This window comes from Patiria miniata, unplaced genomic scaffold (assembly GCF_015706575.1).
Source record: "Patiria miniata isolate m_02_andy unplaced genomic scaffold, ASM1570657v1 HiC_scaffold_6, whole genome shotgun sequence".
Lineage (NCBI taxonomy): Eukaryota > Metazoa > Echinodermata > Asteroidea > Valvatida > Asterinidae > Patiria > Patiria miniata.
Genome location: NW_024037073.1, coordinates 12,460,402 through 12,479,206, shown reverse-complemented (window position 1 = coordinate 12,479,206; position 18,805 = coordinate 12,460,402). Strand labels below are relative to the sequence as shown.

At 41.2% G+C, this 18,805-nt stretch overlaps 1 protein-coding gene across 2 annotated transcripts in view; it reads left to right on the top strand.

Moving 5' to 3' along the window:
• The window catches only part of LOC119742986 (poly [ADP-ribose] polymerase tankyrase-like), a 72,595-nt gene that overhangs the window by 38,574 nt on the left and 15,216 nt on the right, over positions 1 to 18,805 (top strand). For both annotated transcript variants that reach the window (XM_038219282.1, XM_038219283.1), the window contains exons 33-45: positions 333 to 450; positions 1,242 to 1,359; positions 2,223 to 2,487; positions 3,593 to 3,719; positions 4,302 to 4,472; positions 7,469 to 7,758; positions 10,549 to 10,742; positions 12,703 to 12,808; positions 14,161 to 14,330; positions 15,306 to 15,456; positions 16,659 to 16,783; positions 17,737 to 17,815; positions 18,208 to 18,385. In XM_038219282.1, the coding sequence (XP_038075210.1) occupies positions 333 to 450; positions 1,242 to 1,359; positions 2,223 to 2,487; positions 3,593 to 3,719; positions 4,302 to 4,472; positions 7,469 to 7,758; positions 10,549 to 10,742; positions 12,703 to 12,808; positions 14,161 to 14,330; positions 15,306 to 15,456; positions 16,659 to 16,783; positions 17,737 to 17,815; positions 18,208 to 18,385 (2,092 nt within the window). The remainder of the gene's footprint in view (positions 1 to 332; positions 451 to 1,241; positions 1,360 to 2,222; positions 2,488 to 3,592; positions 3,720 to 4,301; positions 4,473 to 7,468; positions 7,759 to 10,548; positions 10,743 to 12,702; positions 12,809 to 14,160; positions 14,331 to 15,305; positions 15,457 to 16,658; positions 16,784 to 17,736; positions 17,816 to 18,207; positions 18,386 to 18,805) is intronic.

Sequence of the window (18,805 nt, the reverse complement as noted above, 5' to 3'; positions counted from 1 at the left end):
AAAGTCCTCATTAATTCTCCATCAGGGAGATTATCAAGGTTCTGATGAACAATTTAGTGGCTTCTTTGAGCAGATTTTTTAAATTTCCCTCTGGTCACAATTTTTTTAAAAACCCATCCTGCTCTATTTACTGAATCTCAAACAAATCACATAAACTGAGTAAATTAAAAAAATTATTACCGAATCATGTGGAATGAGGTGGAGAGATCATATTGCTCTTGAAATTTGTAAAAGGTTGGCAGCTCACACCGTTACAATGTTGACGATATTGAAAGTCAAATAGGTCTGGTAAGAAACAATATTGATGATTGTTGTGACATTTTTGCCACTAGATTGCCAAGTCCCTGTTTGACCGAGGCGTGAAGTTGTTTGCCAGGGATGACAAGGGTTGTACTCCTCTCCACTACGCAGCTGCCAACCAGAACCTTGCACTCTGTAAGATATTTGCAGGTAAGTTGGTTGTATATTTTATTAAGAATTCATTCTCAACTACTGTGCCAACTTGACTTTGTAGTCGACCTGTATAACTTACAACAACATGGGTCGTTTGCAAGGCTTTGTCCACTAGAATAGGTTCTTGAAAATAATCATGGAAAGACTTTCAAATGTAGCCTCGCTATGAGTCTGCACGAGCAGTGACCACTCTGTGCGTACTGCTTTGCAAGCACTCTGCACAAAGTACGCACAACTAATTTTTATTCCAAATGTGCTCAAAAACATGGTGGCGTTGCTTGAGTGCCAGGTCCTGTCTGAAATGAATTGATGCATTCCGTCCCTCGAGATGGTCTTCCGTGACTCTCCCTGTGTAACCGTTCAGCACGGAGTGCACAATCCATAGAAACGGCGATGCAAAAAGGAAATGTAAATTTTGTTCACTGGTAGTCATCAGTGCTTTACATCAATGTGAAATGCTACCTCCACTGTGTTTACCTACAAGGTGGGCAAAGAGCACACTCTTCAGGTTTTTTTTCAATAAAACACAACTTCATCTCTGGTGTAAGTATCTTCTCTAACGTCAGAATTGTTACAATCCCTTTAAACAAAATGGAAATATTTCCACCAAATAAGGTGCAAAAAAATCTCCTGATGCCAAAGCTATACATGAGCTAGACCTAGCTAGACCACCCCCCCCCCCCCCCCCGGCCTAAAAAATCCCCTCCCCCTGCCTAGACCATACACAAAATTTTATCACTCAGTGCACTATAGTTGCAGTGTTTCTTTTTCTGTCAAAACATTTCCAGAAAGAGATGCCAGTGGGTTCAAGAATTGCCTGAACTGTCAGGATCATAGGGGCCGCACTCCTGCAGCGGCGCTATTCTGGAATTTCCGCTTCGACTCTTCAACAGAGGAAGTCATCAGGTTTGTTTAATTGCGTCATTTTAGGAAGTTAAGACAAGCGTATACTCTTATGCATATTAAACACATAGGAGAGTGTATGTTTGGAGACTACTAGAAAAGCTTTTTTCACGATACTTCATGCCTTTATTTTATTGTCACACTCCTGCTCTTTAGGGCCCGTGACCATTCAGCCCCGGTATGAAAAGGGCCCCCCAGTAAGCTCGTCCCCTCCCAAGAAGTCCTCTCGTACCGTCCCAGCTACCGGCCCAGGAGCTGGTCCGGTTGCTAATCAGGAACTCCTCTATCCTGGGGTCTATTGTTTGCAAGTATTGACACATGTAATATATCCCAGAAGAAACCCGCTTGTGGTTTTCATCTCTGAGCGCAAAACAATAGAACACTTTCGTCAGCACAGATCAAAACCCCTGCCATGCGGTTTCGTGCACAATGGGACCGTAAATACCAAGGCGTTATGGAAGGATGTTTATCTTTAATCCGGTAAGTCTGCTATTGTTCTGCTCTGGAGGTTCTCTGAAGGGCAATAAATTGATGCGCCTGACTGACTTCAAAACTTCTGGTCAGACAGGACCATGTACCGGACGAGACTGGGCTGAAGACCGGACTGGCTTTGGACCGGAAGAGGTACCTGGGGGCCCTTTTCATACCAGGGCTGAATGGTCACGCCCCCTTACTCAGTTGTCTTACTTAATTTTAAACAAGATGAATGTGAAGCTAGTGTGGCATCAGAAACATTCGAAGCAACATTCACTGAGGTTTAACTTAAGCGTGGTCAGCTTTCCCGAATTTGAAGTGAAATACTTGCTGCACTTTTACATGTATATCTTTTCACTTATTTACTTTTTGAATGGTTATACTTCGCCCAGACTTTTCATCAAGTCAGGCGCAAGCCTCAACTTCTGCACTGCCTTGCCCAACGTGGAGTCCAGCTCCTTGAACCGCAAGAAGCAGGCAGAGAGCCTAGAAGCCTGGTACCACGGCCCCTTGGACTGGTCTATTCCACGCACCCCTCTGATCCTCCACATGTACATTGATAACTTCAAGGCCTGCAAGTTTCTCTTGAAGAATGGGGCCAGCTGCAACTACGCTGACAAGGACGGGCTCACGCCACTCATGCACGCAGTCAAACTGGTGAGAGAGTCCTCTGCTTTACATTAAGAAACTTTGGTTCAGCTCTGGAGAAGTTTACGAAACGGCACGTGAATGCACCATTTCGTAAAGGTGTCATCACAAGTCAGTCATAGGTTTTTGTCGTCCGATCGCCAGTCAAGTCACAAGCTAATCAGCAGAACTATTACAACAGCATTCCTTTGTCATTGAATTCTGACCTGACATCTGGGTTGACTTGTGATCGACTTGGATTACAACTTTGCTATCCAAAAAACCGAACCAGGTTGCTTGTACCGGAAAACACACTATATGGACACTAGAAGCAGACATGTAGAATTTTGGCCTCAGTTTTACGATACAGAATTTTCCAAGTTTTGCTGATCCTCTGGCTCTACAATCATATTCAACAGAAATACAGGGTTGTGCAAAAAGAAGGAAACCCACTTTTGACAGCAATATTCACCTACTTGTCGAGGAAATTTCAAAAATTCAATTTAATGGTATTAAAATAGTGATCTTAAAACTTCCTAAACTTCCAAAGAGAAATTGTGTAGATTGTGGAAGTTTTATCGTAGTTTCGATTTTTGTAGATTTGGTATCACATTAAAACATAAGGGTCGAAAAAATGATTGCAAATTCATATTTTATCTCTGAGATATGGTAGTTTAAAAATTTCATGTATCAAATCTGTTTGTCCAAAGACGGTTTTATTCCATCTGCTTGACTGAGCTCTGGAGCTTGATTTGAAGACAAAAACACTACACTAGACAAAATTCAAAATAGCAAAATACCACTAATCTTGCAATTCTGTATAAAGATTTTTTTACCATGTAAGGTCGAAGAGCTATACTTCACTACATTATTTTTAAAGAAAATTCAAATAAGTTATGTAAGTAGGTTAAAATTCATGTCAAAAGTGGGTTTCCTTCTTTTTGCACCACCCTGTATGTATATTAAATTTAAAAGAACTTCAGCATTCACACTTCACACATGGATGTGTCATTTAGTCAGTGACATGTACACCAATTGTTTATGGATGTCAGAAAAACATGTGGAGGAAACCTTCCTTGTGCATGCTTACTGTAAAGTCTTGTTTTCATCATGTATTCATTTATCTATTTTGTAGAATGAAATGGAAATAGTGAAGCTTCTTCTGGACCATGACTTTGATCCTGAGAAGGACAGTAAGAGGGCCAAACCCAAGAAGCAGGAGCCTCTCTCGGTGTGGGCCACCAACATCTGGGAGCAGAAAAGTAAGTCACTCCAAGAGTAATCCTTCGCTTGATGAGCGTAGGTCTCTTCTCAAATCTCTGTTTCAACTCTGACTTCAGCTTAAAGTCCCATCTTCATTCTTTAGATCCCGTTTGAGAATCTAACAATATGTGTCCACTCGTAACAGGGTTAGCTCTTCCTAAACTTCCAAAGAGAAATTTTGTAGATTGTGGAAGTTTTATCGTAGTTTCGATTTTTGTAGATTTGGTATCACACGCCCCAAAACGGTTTTGGGACTCGAAATGAAGCTGTTGTCAGGCCCAAATCAGAGATTTGAGAGATATACTTAGATAATCAGTGTTCTTTGCAAAGAAAAATTGAAGAGCAGGGCAGTAAGGCAAACATGATCGCAAGTGCAAAAGGTGTCATTTCATAGAGAAAATCTGTCAAGAACGCACATAAACGGGTAGCAATCAGGAATCCATGAACAGATTTTAACAGACTTTAACAGTCTGGAAACATTGTGTTGTGTGGCATAATGTGTTTATTTGGGCGGTCTTCCCTGCTAACATTCCTCACGGAAGTAGCCAGCCGAAAATTCAAAATTTGGTTTTCATCTCTAGAGTCCCAGCCACAGCAAGAGCAAGAAGATGCAGGATTTGAGGAGGATGACGATGTTGAGGAGGATGAGGAGGAGGACGACGACGATGATGAAGACGACGAAGTAGACAGTGAAGATGAAGATCCTGAGGAAAGAGAGATGAGGTTAGCCGAAAAGAAAGCAAAAGAAGATGGTGAGTGTTTGCATCAGAGAGAATTGAAATTTGAAATTGGGTTTTTGCCGTTCACTGATGTAATTTCAAAAAGTACTTAATATTCAATGCTGTCCTGGAGCTTGTCAAAGAAAATTTCACTATCGTACTAGCATTGAACAGGCAAGCTCAATGGTTGAGTAACTCAAGGCAGTAACTGAAGCTTTACCATAAGATTTTTGGAGGTTCTATGAAGTATCTCGGGGTTCAACCTCAAGTTGGTCGTTTAATTTTGCATTTTGTCCTAAGAGCTCTGCACTAATATTCAGGAGGTTGTGGGTTCCAGTCCCACCTAAGTAAGCTTGTGATTTTTTTCTCGCAAGTGCTCGAACAGCCCTGTTATATGCAGTGCTTTTGCATTTACGTTGGCGATGGGTAACCCAGACCTGCCAACCAGTACGGTTTTGCCGTATTTAATACGGGAATTTATTGAAAATACGGCCGTACGTTTTTTCTCCATAAAATACGGGTTTTGACCATTTTGACACGCCAAAAAAAATCCTAGTTCGGCTGCGAGTGAAGAGTGCGCAAGAAGAAAAAAACGGCTGCGAACGTAGACTACGTTGAGACACGAGGCTCGACATCGCGATCAAGTAAGCTAGGGTGTCTGTGATTGGTGCATGGGATGTAAACAAACGCATGGACCGGGCGTATTAACCAATCGGATCGTTGCATACAAAAGCGCTAGGCATATACTGCGCATACCATGTGCAACTAGCTAGCTGAGGATAATTGAGCGTGGAATTCGAAAGCAGCACTGGCGTGAAATAAATATGGCTTCGACCTCCAAAAAAGATATTAAAAGGAAGCAACTGTACAAAAAAGAGTACACCGAGAAATGGGATTTCATCCAGCCGTCCCAGAGAGGAGAGAATTACGCACGGTGTACGTTGTGTATTTCGTCTCTTCGTTTAGTAGGCCTAATATTATTATTATTAATCAGAATGGTTTTGTGAGTTTTTACTGAAGTTTACTCGCCATACAGTTTTAGGTGGATTAGGGCATTTTTAAAATAAGTTGTAACGTTAAGGGGCATATAACGTCGGGGGAAATAATTTTGAAAAATCGCCGCCCCCCAAAAAGAATTCCTCAAAAAATGCCTCCCTAGTAACCACAAGCTTTTGATTCACTTTTAAACTGGAATCCTGGCGTCTAGTGGAAAAAATAGAGAAAGAAATCACCGTAGTCCGTACATTTCCACATGCCCTGATCGTTGATTGAGTACGGCCGCCCCACCACGCTGGCGCCCTTATTTATCAGGATGTAGCATGCTCGCAGCAACGTGTTTTACGTTTGTGCACTGGTTCCTGTCAACAAATATATCTTGGGCCTAACGGGCCGGGTACCAGCTGCACCGACCATGCGACCGTATCGGAGTATGCATCGACAGCTTAATGTTCGCGTACTTTTCGATGACAGGTATTGAAGCGACGACTTTTTTTTTAAGCAAACATAGTTTGGAACAAGATAAATAATGACAGTTTGCTTAGTCTGCAGACTTTCTCCTTCATTATTTATGTACTTTTAATGTGATAAACTCGTGCAGTGAAACTGAATGACGACGTTTTGTTCGAACACGAATACTGTGTCCGAAAACTGGGCGCACTATTACGGGCGCGCTGTAAAGGGCGTTGATTTTTTTTTTTTAATTTATAAATTCCCTCTCACCGCCCGACCTGGGGAACCAAATCCGTAATCCAACTAACTGAGAAAGGTCTTAACTAAGTTTACTTCGATATATCATAGAGTCAGTTGTGAATAGAATTGAACTGAATTTTGAATGGAATTGAATTCCTTGAATTGAATTTGAAAATTATTTTTTTATGTTACCTAGGCTATTACCTATTACCTTATGACTTAGTTTCAGCGGGCCTTTTTTTTAAAGTCCCTGAATACAGCAAAGCTCTGCTCAATTTTTTTAACTTAGGTATTTCTAAAATCCTCACACCACGTGGAATTGCAGCAACATTAAACCTTTGTAAGCTCGTTTGTGCATTAAAACAAAAAAATACAGGTTTTCAAGGAAAAATACAGGTTTTTGAGTTTCAGAATACAGTTTTGTTATCTCACAGGTTGGCAGGTCTGGTAACCAAATACTGAATAGTGAATATTAATCACTATGCATGTATTAAAGTCTCCAACCATTAACCCTAACAGAACTCAACCCATTAAACCCCAACAGCATGTATTGTTGGAATCTGTCAGGATGGGTACAGTACCCCTAAACTGACAGTCTTTTACATTGGGTTGGCACACCTCCAGAATCAAAGTCAGAAAGATGTGTGTGCAGTTTCCCATATGGTGTTGGAATTTGCCAGGATGGGTATGGTTCCTAGTAAATCATGCTAGGGAGTTAGGGTTAATACTGAACAATCATTTAAAAAAATGCGGGCTTTCAAGTATTCCTACCCTTCCAACTTGTTCCTAGTTTTTTTTTTTTTACCTTGCTCTTACTTTCCCTACTTTTTTCTTGACATTCCTACTTTTTCCTACTTTTTTGTCCCACGACTCCGAAAAATGAAATCTCATTGAACATTTTTCATAAAAGTGTTACACACTGTTAAATGTAAATCACACAATGAAGGGCTTGGGCACAGGAGTACTGCAACTGTACTTCCAAGAGTTTAGTTGAGGATGGAGCACAAGTGTTGTGAGTACAGAACATTCCAAATGAGGCTTATGATGCTGTGGACATGGGTGAGCATCAACAAAAACTACTCCTGAAAGCCTGCAAAAGTCCTACTTTTATCCTGATTTTGTCCTCCAAATTCTTACTTTTGTCCTGTTTTTATTTTATTTTTTTTTATTCTACTGTTCTCCTATTTTTTCACCTGAGCAATGCTGGGTCTGCTTGAAAGCCTGTAAGAGCATGTTTAGATTAAAAAATCTAGACCAAAAGTCAGCTCTGACAGAGGGGTACACATGGATTTACTCAAGCTTACATTATACTCTTTGATTTCTCTGCGCTGCCCATGCAGCTAAGAAAAAAGCTGAGGAGGCTAAGACCAGGAAATTTGTCAAGACCAGTGACCTGGATGTGAATGCCGCGGATTCGTCGGGTCGCACTGCCATCCACCACGCCATGAAGACATGTAGCTATGGCACCTGGGAGAACGTGGAGTTACTGCAGCTCCTAGTGCAGCAAGACGCCAAGACCAGACTGCAGGACAAGCAGGGCAAGACACCCTTGGATTACGCCACGGAAACCAAATCACAGAAGATGGCTGGTGCATTGCAGAGATTGCAGGGGATCCAGGAATCCAAAATGGTGAGTACCGTAATTTCCTGCGGATAAGGCGCGCGGCGGATAAGGCGCAGGATCCTAAAATCACCCAAAAAAAATTCAAACGCCAACAGATAAGGCGCACCGCCGCATAAGACGCATGTTTGACCGCACACAGAAGAACACCAGGCGTCACCCGGTGTCGGTACATCGCCACAAAGGGGCCATTGTGTTGCCTTAGAACGATCACACTATTCGGAGGATGAATTAAGCCGTGTCCGCACTGGACTTTTTTTTTGGAAGGTTTTACCGAGACGATAGTAAAATGAGAAATGGTCAAATGTGACCACTGTCCGCACTTGGACTTTCGACACGGGAAAATTTACCCAGACCGCGTGGGAGAAGTAACCGAGCTGTCACAGTGTCAGTATAATTACTCACCGTACACAGAAAACAAATTGCCGATCACATTTTCAGCCGCCGATACGCACAGTAATATTACACACGCCATTTGCATGCACAACATAATCGTTTACACGATATTATTTCATCTTGACACGCTAAATCTTGACGAAAAGGCCTGTAATTCTGACGCATTTGTGATGCACGTCGTCGAAGCCATGCCGCTGTACGATGTTCCGTGCGGCAGCAGTGCCATCAGTATTCGTTGGTTCCCATCGCATGCTTACAGAATCGAAGCTATGATGTGGGCCAGGAACCAGTGACTACGGCCTACGTACGGTACCGGACCATGATGTTCCGTGCATGACTACAGTAGCGTATCAGGACGAATTTGGATCGTAGAAAATAACATACATCGGTGGAGAAAGAGAATTTCCGCAAATTAATTCTCAGAACGTGATCTCTCTTCTCTGTGTATGTATTTGTCCGTTGAAATATATATTTTAACGAGATTTTACCGCTCGGACTTGATGATACACCGCAGCGTGTTTCTACAAAATGTTCGGCCACACGTGCACTGAGGTTGGTGCGGTCTCTGTATGCATAACATGGCGCTCGGGCCGGAAGTACGCTTTCCTGAGCCGCTTTTACCGACTCGCACTGTTTTCATCTTGATCTTCAGGCTTGCAGACTTCGAAGATATCCTGTACAATAAACACCCTCAACGTTCACACAATAGAACTTGAGTGAATGCGATTTCCAAACGTTTAATTAATTCTGATTGCAGCATTTTCGGAAAAAACGGCCACAAAGAAAAACGTTTGTATGACGGCATTGTTGGAACGAAAGCACGATCACTAAGGGGGATCAACGCATTGCGGCATTGTTGGAATGAAAGCACGATCATGGGGGATCAACACATCGCGGCATTGTTGGAATGAAAATACGGTCACAGTGTCTGGAGAGTTGAGCCTTGGTTGACCGCATTATTGATTGCGGCATTGAAAGAATTCTTCACACAAAGACCGTCACTTTGAACTCAAGCGACACCAGATAAGGCGCACCTGTAGATAAGGCGCAGCGATGTTTTTGTGGTCTAGAAAGTCAGATAAGACGCGTCTTATCCGCAGGAAATTACGGTAGAAGCAAGTTGACCCAAGTGGGCCATCCGTCAAAAAAATCCCACAAGGGCCAACTTTACCCCTCCTCAAAAACAACACAGAATAATAGAAGATCACCACCTCTATACAGGGTGGATAAAAAAAAAACCAAGATATTATTGCTAAGTGGAACAGAAGCAGGGCACATGTGAATCAAAGGGAGATATCCTCTATAAGGGGTTGAATCTCCTCTTTAAAATGACACCCTGATCATGTCCTTACATTCACGGTTGACTGAGCAGTGACCAATTTTATGAAAAGGTCTATTTATAGACTTGCACCACTTTTCATACTTAAATCTCTTTTTTTCCTCACCTGCCTTGATTCACAACTGTAGCCTTTCACTCTGTAGCCTTTCACCCCAGTGTAAAAGACCGGGGGGGGGTGCATAGAGCAGCTCATCATGAACATACCCAAGAAATTCCATGACTATAGGTTAAAGGGTTTTGGAATTATGGCTAATTAATTATTCATATGTACAAATGGTAATTCTGCTCTGTGTACACCACGTATAATGGAAAATTCACTTATATGGGGGAGTTTCGCCCCCCCCCCCAAGATCTCGGCCATCGAGTGACGAAAAATTTTGAAACTTGGTACATACATAGAGCAACTCATCATGAACATACCCAAGAAATTCCATGACTATAGGTCAAAGGGTTTTGAAATTATGGCTAATTAATTATTCATATGTATGAATGGTAATTCTGCTCTGTGTACACGACGTATAGGGGAAAATTCACTTTTCACTATGTGCCGGAAAATGTTTATGTTTTTAGTATCAAAAGATGTGCAAGGCTCTAGGCTAAAAGTCATAACAGCTTGGGTCGCGGAAAATTTTTTTTTAAGAGCTATCGCGGAAAAAGTTGAGGGGGGGGGCAGATTCTGTGTGTACAGTGAGCTCAATACATGTAGCTTTACAATGTAAATTGCATTTTTGCAAGCGTCATAAAATGTGAATCTGTGTAGTTTTTTCCATGTACCCTGGTTTTCATTTTGAAAATTCTCCCCAAATGACACTCAAAATCTTTCTTTTACTTGATTCCATAATCTGGAACTGACATCAGCGATTGGGTAATGAGCCAAAGTTAACATTTTAAGAACAAAAATGTTAATATTAATTCAACTACAAAAGCAATTAATAAAAACAAAAAATTGATTTTTTTTTTTCTTCATAAAAGTGAGTTACCTTCCATCAAAGTGTAGTTTCACAACAAAAGCATTGACATTTATTAACAGAATCCCTATGATGTAACAAATCTTGAATCCGAAGGTTATTCCCAAGCCCCTACAACATACCTGGACAGATGGCCTCACCTTTACCTCACCCAAACCAGATTTCAAAGCAGACTCTCAGGCCATGCTGAAACAACTCGAAGCAGAAAAGAAGAAGGATGCAGCCCAAGACAAGGAGGAGGACAAGATCTTAGCAAAAGTTGATGATGGCTCAGGCATCACAGAAGGAGGGTAGGGCTTTCTTGTATTTTGGAATGTGATTTTCAGCTTTGTCTTAAAAAAATAGTTATCCTACTCTCCTGCAACTTGGACTTTCCTTATCTATTTTGGACAGCCTAGTTGCATTTATAACACCTCACCCACAAATTCTGTGTCTTGATTGGCCGAGAGCGAGTCACATGATACTTTCTATTTTTGCTATCTTTTCGTGCACGGCCAAAAGTACTATACCTGTAGAAACCAAAGTACTATACCATTAGCAACCAAAGTACTATATCCACGGCGCGGTATTTGTGTGCAAATGCATGCTGGTGTGCGCGTTGCGCGTAGCACGTTTTGTTCCAAAGAGAGCGTGCCGCAGAGTTAGGTTCAAACATTTCGTGAAGGGGTAGTTTAGAAGACAGAAATACATTTTCCACCAATTTTGTATTGAAATTTAAGTTTATTTCAACTGTGTTCAGATTTAAATAATTAAAATATTAAGACCAAGCAGAATCTGTGGGTGATGTTTTATAAAACAAATATTGAATGCTTTATCTCGTGGTGTAGTAACACTAGCCTCCCTCGGTGATCCATGGAGCAATTGTGAAGCGCTTTGAGACCTTTGGTATAAAGCGCTGTATAAGCACTATATTATATATTATATTCTATTTTCTAAAATAGACTGTCCATGGATCACCTCGGGAGGCTAGTTTTGCTACACCACTCGAAGCATTCAACATTTGTATAATATCTGTATGTTGTATGCATAATTTAGTCTTCAAATTGCTAGAAATCTTCTGATTCCTGTACAGACCTGTGAAACGAACCATTGACATATACTCTATGTACTTTGGACATAAAACACGGTGCTTTGTCCCTTTGGTCCTGAATTCATTAACCCTAACTCCTCAGTCTAATTTACCAGGAACCATACCCATTCTGGCAAATTCCAACACCCACATGGGAAATTGTACACACACACTGTTGGACTTAGTTTCTGGAGGTATGCCAACCCCAGTGTAAAAGACCATCAGTTTAGGGGTACTGTACCTATCCCAACAGATTTAAACAAAACCTGCTGTTGAGCTTTGATGGGTTAAGTTCGGTTTAAGGGTTAAAATACTACAGAAGTTGGAAGTGGTCATGACACTGTAATAGAAGGAGGCAGAATCCCCCCTCCCCCCCCCCCCCCTGTCGATATACTCTTTTTAAGATTAAATGCACTTAGAGCAGTACTCTCTTTAACGTCTTCTTTTTACAGATTTTTTTTTCTGAATTGTTTTTGCATTCTGGTGTTTTGGAGTTAAGGTATTATCGTTCCAATCTGATTCCTGTTTGACTTGTCCTCGGAATTCCTGTAGGTGTGGTCAATGTCACCCTATTCCCAACTCGTTTCCTTTACTACAATCAGTTTATAGTCTTGGCAAAATTAATCTAACTATGATCCTCAATTTGTGACATCTTGTCAAGTATTTGCTCTGTGAATGCGCAAAAGTTGAACAGAGGTCAACCTCACTACAAAGACGTAGTGACAATTGGGGCGATTCACAATGCAGTGCGCCACCAAGAGTTTGCCGTGGAGAGTCCATTTTTAAAGTTTATGGTCGACAAAACATGGCCCATTTGATGAGTGTCAGTAGAAAACTTGAGCTTATTTGTTATAGATTGGGGCATATACGTTCTGCCACCTTACCAAAAACACCATATTGATAACAAAAAAAGAAAAGGGCAAACATCCTCGAATCATACACTTATGAAACTACTGACCGGAAAAACGAACAATTTCAAATGTCCCACGTGCGAATTTGTTGACCATCTACCACAATGTAATGGGAAAAATGAACTCTTTATGGCAAACTCTTGGTGGCGCACTGCATTGTGAATCGCCCGAATTAAATTCACTTCACATTGGCATTGACCTGAAGCAGTTAGCTGCCCCTAGTATGCATCAAGGTTGTGTTTGACATCATGCTGTGTTCTCCTGGCATAGGGTGGTCCTTATTGACGAAGAGCAAGAAATTCCTTATGATGCAACTCTGACCAAAGTGGATGTCAAGTACGGCAATTATGGCATGAACAACTACTATATCATGCAGGTAAGGGTCTATGGATTCCAGAGAAAATGAAGTCAAGTATAAAAAACTGTGCTAGCAGAAATGACCCACAATCATTTCTGATGTGTTTAATGCACGCAGATGGCACTGTCGTACAACAGTGCAGCATTTTTAAGGAAAAACGTGGTAAATGGTTGACAAATGTCAAGCAGAATATGTTCAACTGTCATTTCACAGCTTGGGATTGGCCCTGAGAGTAAAAATCAAGAACATTTCTGTTCTGCACAGATAATTCAATGCCATTTATGTTGTATGACCATGCATGGGGCATTCTTCTCACATAAAGATACTATGAGTTGGTGCACATTCATTTGAATATTCATCACCCCATGTGCCCATTTGCAAATCACTATGTGTCCCTCACTGGCTCCAATGAGTGGTCCTTACTTTGCTGTCTACAGGGTGAGTCAAAAGAAAGTATCCAAATTAATGATTTTTTATCTTACAAAGCAATCAAATTTGAAACACCAATGAAGTATATCTGAAAATAGCATCTTCTTCCACTCATCTCAAAAAAAGAATTACTGAGATTGATCCATGCTATCAGGAGTTATAAATGTTTCACTAAAAGAACAATTTTTCTAGCTTTCTATGGAATGCCATTAGAAGCTATTGAGCTGGGTGAGAACTACAGATTACACGTCCATGTTTCATTGTACTCAATAGGCATTCATCGGTTCGTAGAACGGTAAATGATCAGTGGTGGACAGCCGAGTTTTGAGATCTTTTTATTAAAATAACTTGGGAGTAAAGTATGCAAATGACAAGAAATTTTCACAGTTAGAAGTCAATAAGATGTACTTTATCCTTACATTTTTTTGGTGTGAAATGGAGCAAGCCAAATATTTTAAAAATATTTTTCAAATCATACTTTTGACTCACTCTGTATAGGTCTTGCCTGAACTCCATAGTGCACTTTGCAAAAACGAAAAAAACATGCCCTTCACAAATACAAAAAAGGGTAATTGATTATGAGGGTCTAGCAGCCAATTTCATGAAACTTTACGCAATGGTATAAGTCTTCTTAAGCCAATATTTATTGCGCAAGCTGCGCAACATGTTGCACTGCACAACATTTCAGTTATGACAATTTCACAAAAGTTTTATATTAAGTCCACGACTTGCGCAATGAATTATGGCGTAACTTGCGCAATCATTTTAGGTGGCGTAAGTTGTGGCGTAGCGACTGAAAATGACCTATTTTACCAGCAAATCGAGACCGTTGTGGAGCCTGAAAAGCTGTGACCCCAAAAAAGAGTTAAATTCTTTGATTTTAGGTTCAACGTGGAAAATTGCAATCGTATTATGTTGTCTTTGCCGTGCATTTTCTACAGATCATTCACCAGACAGGCAAGGATATGATGCTGCTGTTCACACGATGGGGTCGTATCGGTGACGAGGGGCAATATCAAAAGACGCCCTTCAACTCAAAAGAAGAAGCTATCAAGGAATTCCAGAAGATTTTTAAAGCCAAGACGGGCAATGATTGGTCCAAAGTCGAGGAGTAAGTCATTGATAGTTGTTGCATTTCCACTCGTCCCAGTTATAACAGGGAATAAACTCAACATCCTTTTCATGTAATATCTGACTTTTTTGTTAGAGGTTTAAAACAACAATTTGTTACAGACATGCTGTAAACATACTTCTCAGACTTGTGCTTGAAATCAAAAACAAGCGTTTCAGATGTGATTTGAATTCAGTGGTATGTTTTCTCCTTCAAATGAATAGAGCATTTACCACAACAGATGCATTAAAGGAAGTGAGAATGAAACCTTCTGTGGACTTTTTCAGCACGGTTTATGGCTTGTCTTTGCTAAACTCCAGCAGGGCCTTATAATTGTCCAAATTGCAGATGTGTAAATTATTGGAGCCATTTTTGATAATCAATAGAAAGTGGCAGGTGTTTTAACAAATTTAAGTAATAAGCAGTGTTGCTCATTGAATAGACCATTTTTGAGTGAGGTAGGACATATGGAAGGCTGGATCAGTTGTGGCGTTAACATGAAACATGCCCGGCACCAGGACATCGTTCACACTGGGCCAGAATGGCACAGAGACATCGGACCATTTCACAGCTTGAGGTTGCTGAAAAGGACTTAACTCAATTTGGGTAATTTAGCATTGCAAAGTCTGAAAAACTGCGGAAAAAAAAATAATCACTCCGGATGTAGAACGTCAAATCTCACAAGTGAGTGGCTTGTTATAGGAGATGTGATTGATCATAAACAAAAGGACAGAATTAAGTCTTGTCCTGCAAAGTGCAAGAAACGTGATTGTATAACAACTCTCTGAATTTTGATCTGAATGTGCTTCACCGGTTGCATCTTCATGTAAGCGCTGTAAGCCATGCATTTCCATGTCCCAGTGGTCTCCCCCACCTCTCTATTCGTAGCCGTTGAGGGGGCACTTGTGCACCGAGTCTATAGACTCGCACTCCAGTGCTCCTCACGTATTGCACTGTCTCCCTTATTTGCCGCAGTTTCCACAAAGTACCCAAGAAGTACCAGCTGGTCAAAACGGACCCCTGGCGAACCAAACGGAAAAAGGCCATCGACGAGTTCAAGTTCAACCTGGAGTCCTCGGTTCCTTCCAAACTGCCGCAAGCACTGCAAGCTGCCATCAAAGCGCTGGTAAGAGACTCTGGAAAGGGAACTAAACAAAATCATTTGTATCAAGGTACAGGAGTGAGAAGTCATGCAAGTGGGAATTTGGGCAACTTTAGGAGAGCCAGTTTTTGGCTGTGAGATTTTTTTTCCTACGGAATGATAGATATTCTTGTGGTTAGGAGATTGCTCACCAGGCAGGGTTGTTAACCATTAACAGTAGATTTTTCAGGGTATATTTTGTTTGTTTGTTTGTTTTTGTTTTGTTTTGTTTTGTTCTTTGAGGGAGAGAGACACTGGTGTTAAGTTACTTTTATTGACTTAAAAAAGTACCTTTTTATAGGGTTAGGTTTAATAAATGTGAGAAGCTATAGAGTACCGAAGTGTGACATCATTTAGAAGCAAAAAGTGTAGTGTAAACGAATGGAGTACGTGCGCGTGTTGGTTCACCGGCTGAATCACGCCCTATTGTCTTTCTCACACACATTTTGTGCGCGTGACATATTCACTTCGCTACTCCATTACATGTATAATGATTATTATGTGCAATTTTGTGTATTATTTTAGCAGCTACAAGCTACAGGTGTTTTAGCTTAAAATTTCATCCTGGTAAAATTGATTATTGAAGTTGATTCCTATTGCTGCAAGCCTACCTGGAACCAACCTTGTTGCCATGGGTATGATCTTGCTGCGCCATGTTGGTTCCCACCATGCCTTGCACGATCTTAACCCCTGGTATTTTGTAATTTAAATATCCAACTATGTGGGAGATTTAAATTAGGACTGCAGTCAATGTGTTTAACATCCAATGCACAGTCCTTTCAATCTTAATTCCTTTTTTTTTGTAGCATCAGTTCTTTCAAAGATTTGATTTGGACATCACGTTGCTAGAATTTATAATGTGCGTACCTCTGTCGTCCCTTTTACAACATAAAATGCGGGTATTTTTCACAAAAACGAACCTTCCAGACTTTCCATATCGAAGAGGTGTCACGCAGTCTTGAAAAATATTCATACGTAACACGGCGTGCAGGAGATAATTTGAGCGCATATAGTGCATGCAGCATTTGAAATACGCGCTCAGTATGCTCTGAATAGTCTATTAGCCTGATTTTTGTATTCAACATTGCCAGGGGTTAGAGAAGGAATGTGCACCCAGCCCCTGGAGTCAAGTTTGGCCGGGCACTGAGCTTTCTGAGGGTAACATGATTATTTTGCCTTTTTGCCAGATCAAACCAGAGCTACTAAGCAAAGCTTTATCAGAGTCCGGGATAGATACCCGAGTCATCTCCCTTGGCACCTTCCTCTCAAGGGATATTTTGCTCAAGGCTCAAGAACTCTTAGGCAAAATCAGGTAAGTACTTCTAACCCATCCCAACACTGTCTTAACCCTAACTCCTAGTCCCTAGGCATTTTTGCTAGGATGCAACCTCAATCCTGCAAAATCCTCCAGCTTCCTCCGCATAAAAATTGCATACAGCCTCAATCCTGCAAAACCCTCCATTGTTTCTTGAATGTGGTCCTTGGAGGGGTGACTACTGCCTCAATCCTACAAAATCCTCCAGCAATCACTGTCAGTACATGTATGTTGAGGCAGAGCCAGTGACATCCTGGAGCAGTGCGGAGGATTTCAAGTATAATCAAGGCCTAAATTTATGCACGGCTTAGCATAAACAACACAAGGTCCGGCCCAAGACCTTGACACAGTGCATCCTCCAAAATCAGCCACACATTTTTGCCATTTAGCCTCAATCCTGCAAAATCCTACATTTTGCAAAGAGTATTTGGGAATGTTTGAGTTAATGTAATTTCAATTCATGTATTGTTTAAATGACAACTAGTTCTAGAGATTGCAGGTGTAAAGCCTGCTTAAGTCAATTTTATATCTACTTGATATATTAATTAGTGAACTTAGTTCCCTTTAAGGTTTATTTTTTACCATTCCCATTTTTCTGAACTTCAATATTTTTTGTTTAGTTTAATGACAATGTAGTCCTCCAAAATAGATCAGTTTAACCCCTTAAGAACGGGGTGTAATGGGGACATTCCTCCACACATAGAGCAAGTGGCCCGCATGACTGCACAGCCTTTGTGTGGTAGCGGGACTGCACAAAAGCAGCAGCTGTGGAACTACCCACTAGCCGTGTGCCACGGCATACCACAGCTGGCAACTGCATTCCAATGAGGATTAGCGGCCGTGGCTATGACCGCTTCCCGTACGCATGGGGTTAAACAGTTCTGCGGACCTCCCAATGTTTTAACACCAGTCCTGTTTCCAAAGTATGAGAACTTTTGTGTTTCTTGCAGTGATTTGATAGAAAAATCGGAAGAGGAACAAAGTCAGATATTCGCTGATGTTGAAAAGCATCAGGCTATCATGGAAGAGGTAGGTTATTTGGTATATTTTTTTCTTTAGGCAGAGAATGCTGAGGACTACGAAATATAATATGTGTTTAGACTTCAAATAAAGTTGATTTTTGGGTCCACTTGAGCTTATTCGCTGTCCGGCTGCCATATGTGTTTGTTTCTTGGAATGAGCAATGCCTGCATGTGATGTTTTTCCACCACTGACTCTGCTCCATGAGCAGGGTCTGTGGTGGCTGACCCGGGTGAGCCCCGAGAATGACGTCAGAGCTAATCGAACGGCACGGGGCTAACCCTAGTCGACCCGGATGAGCTAATCAAACGCACCCTATGAAAGCATATTGACGAAAATAATTATTTTTAAGACCTAATTCTAATTGATTTTTTTCCCCTGTTCCTCCTGCTGCCCGTTAGGTTTGTGATTTGAGCAATGAGTATTTTGAGCTGATTCCCAATCTGAACTTCGCCCACGATAAGATCTCGCCACTGACGGACACGAATCAGTTGAACACGCATATCAGGAACCTGGATATCCTTCTGGATCTCGCCACCACCAACATGATCTTGCTGGGTGCCCAGTACAGGGTCAAAGGTCAGTAGAGTCACAGGTTAACCTCAGTTCAGGGTCTTTTGGACAGATAAAAAGTGGTTTTTGGAGGGGCACTTTGGAAACTGGATGGAATAAAAGATAACATACCTTGCACAATCAAGTGCATTACTGTGAAAAATATCGTCGTCTTTATGATCTGCTATGATAACCCAATGTGCTGCGGAACGTGCGCACTGGTACGGACACGTTGGTACCCTGTTATCTGTGGTTCATCGTCGCGCCAAAGATATGAAGCTGGGAGTGTCACAATGTACCTGGTCATTTCTCATTGTTGGGAATTCCCTTGGGTTGTTGCAATTGGAATCACAGTGGATCTCTGTTGCATATGTGTACAATGTATATCGACATTATAAAAGTAATTCACTTGCTGGTGTATCTAAAAAAAAAAGGGGGGGGCATCTG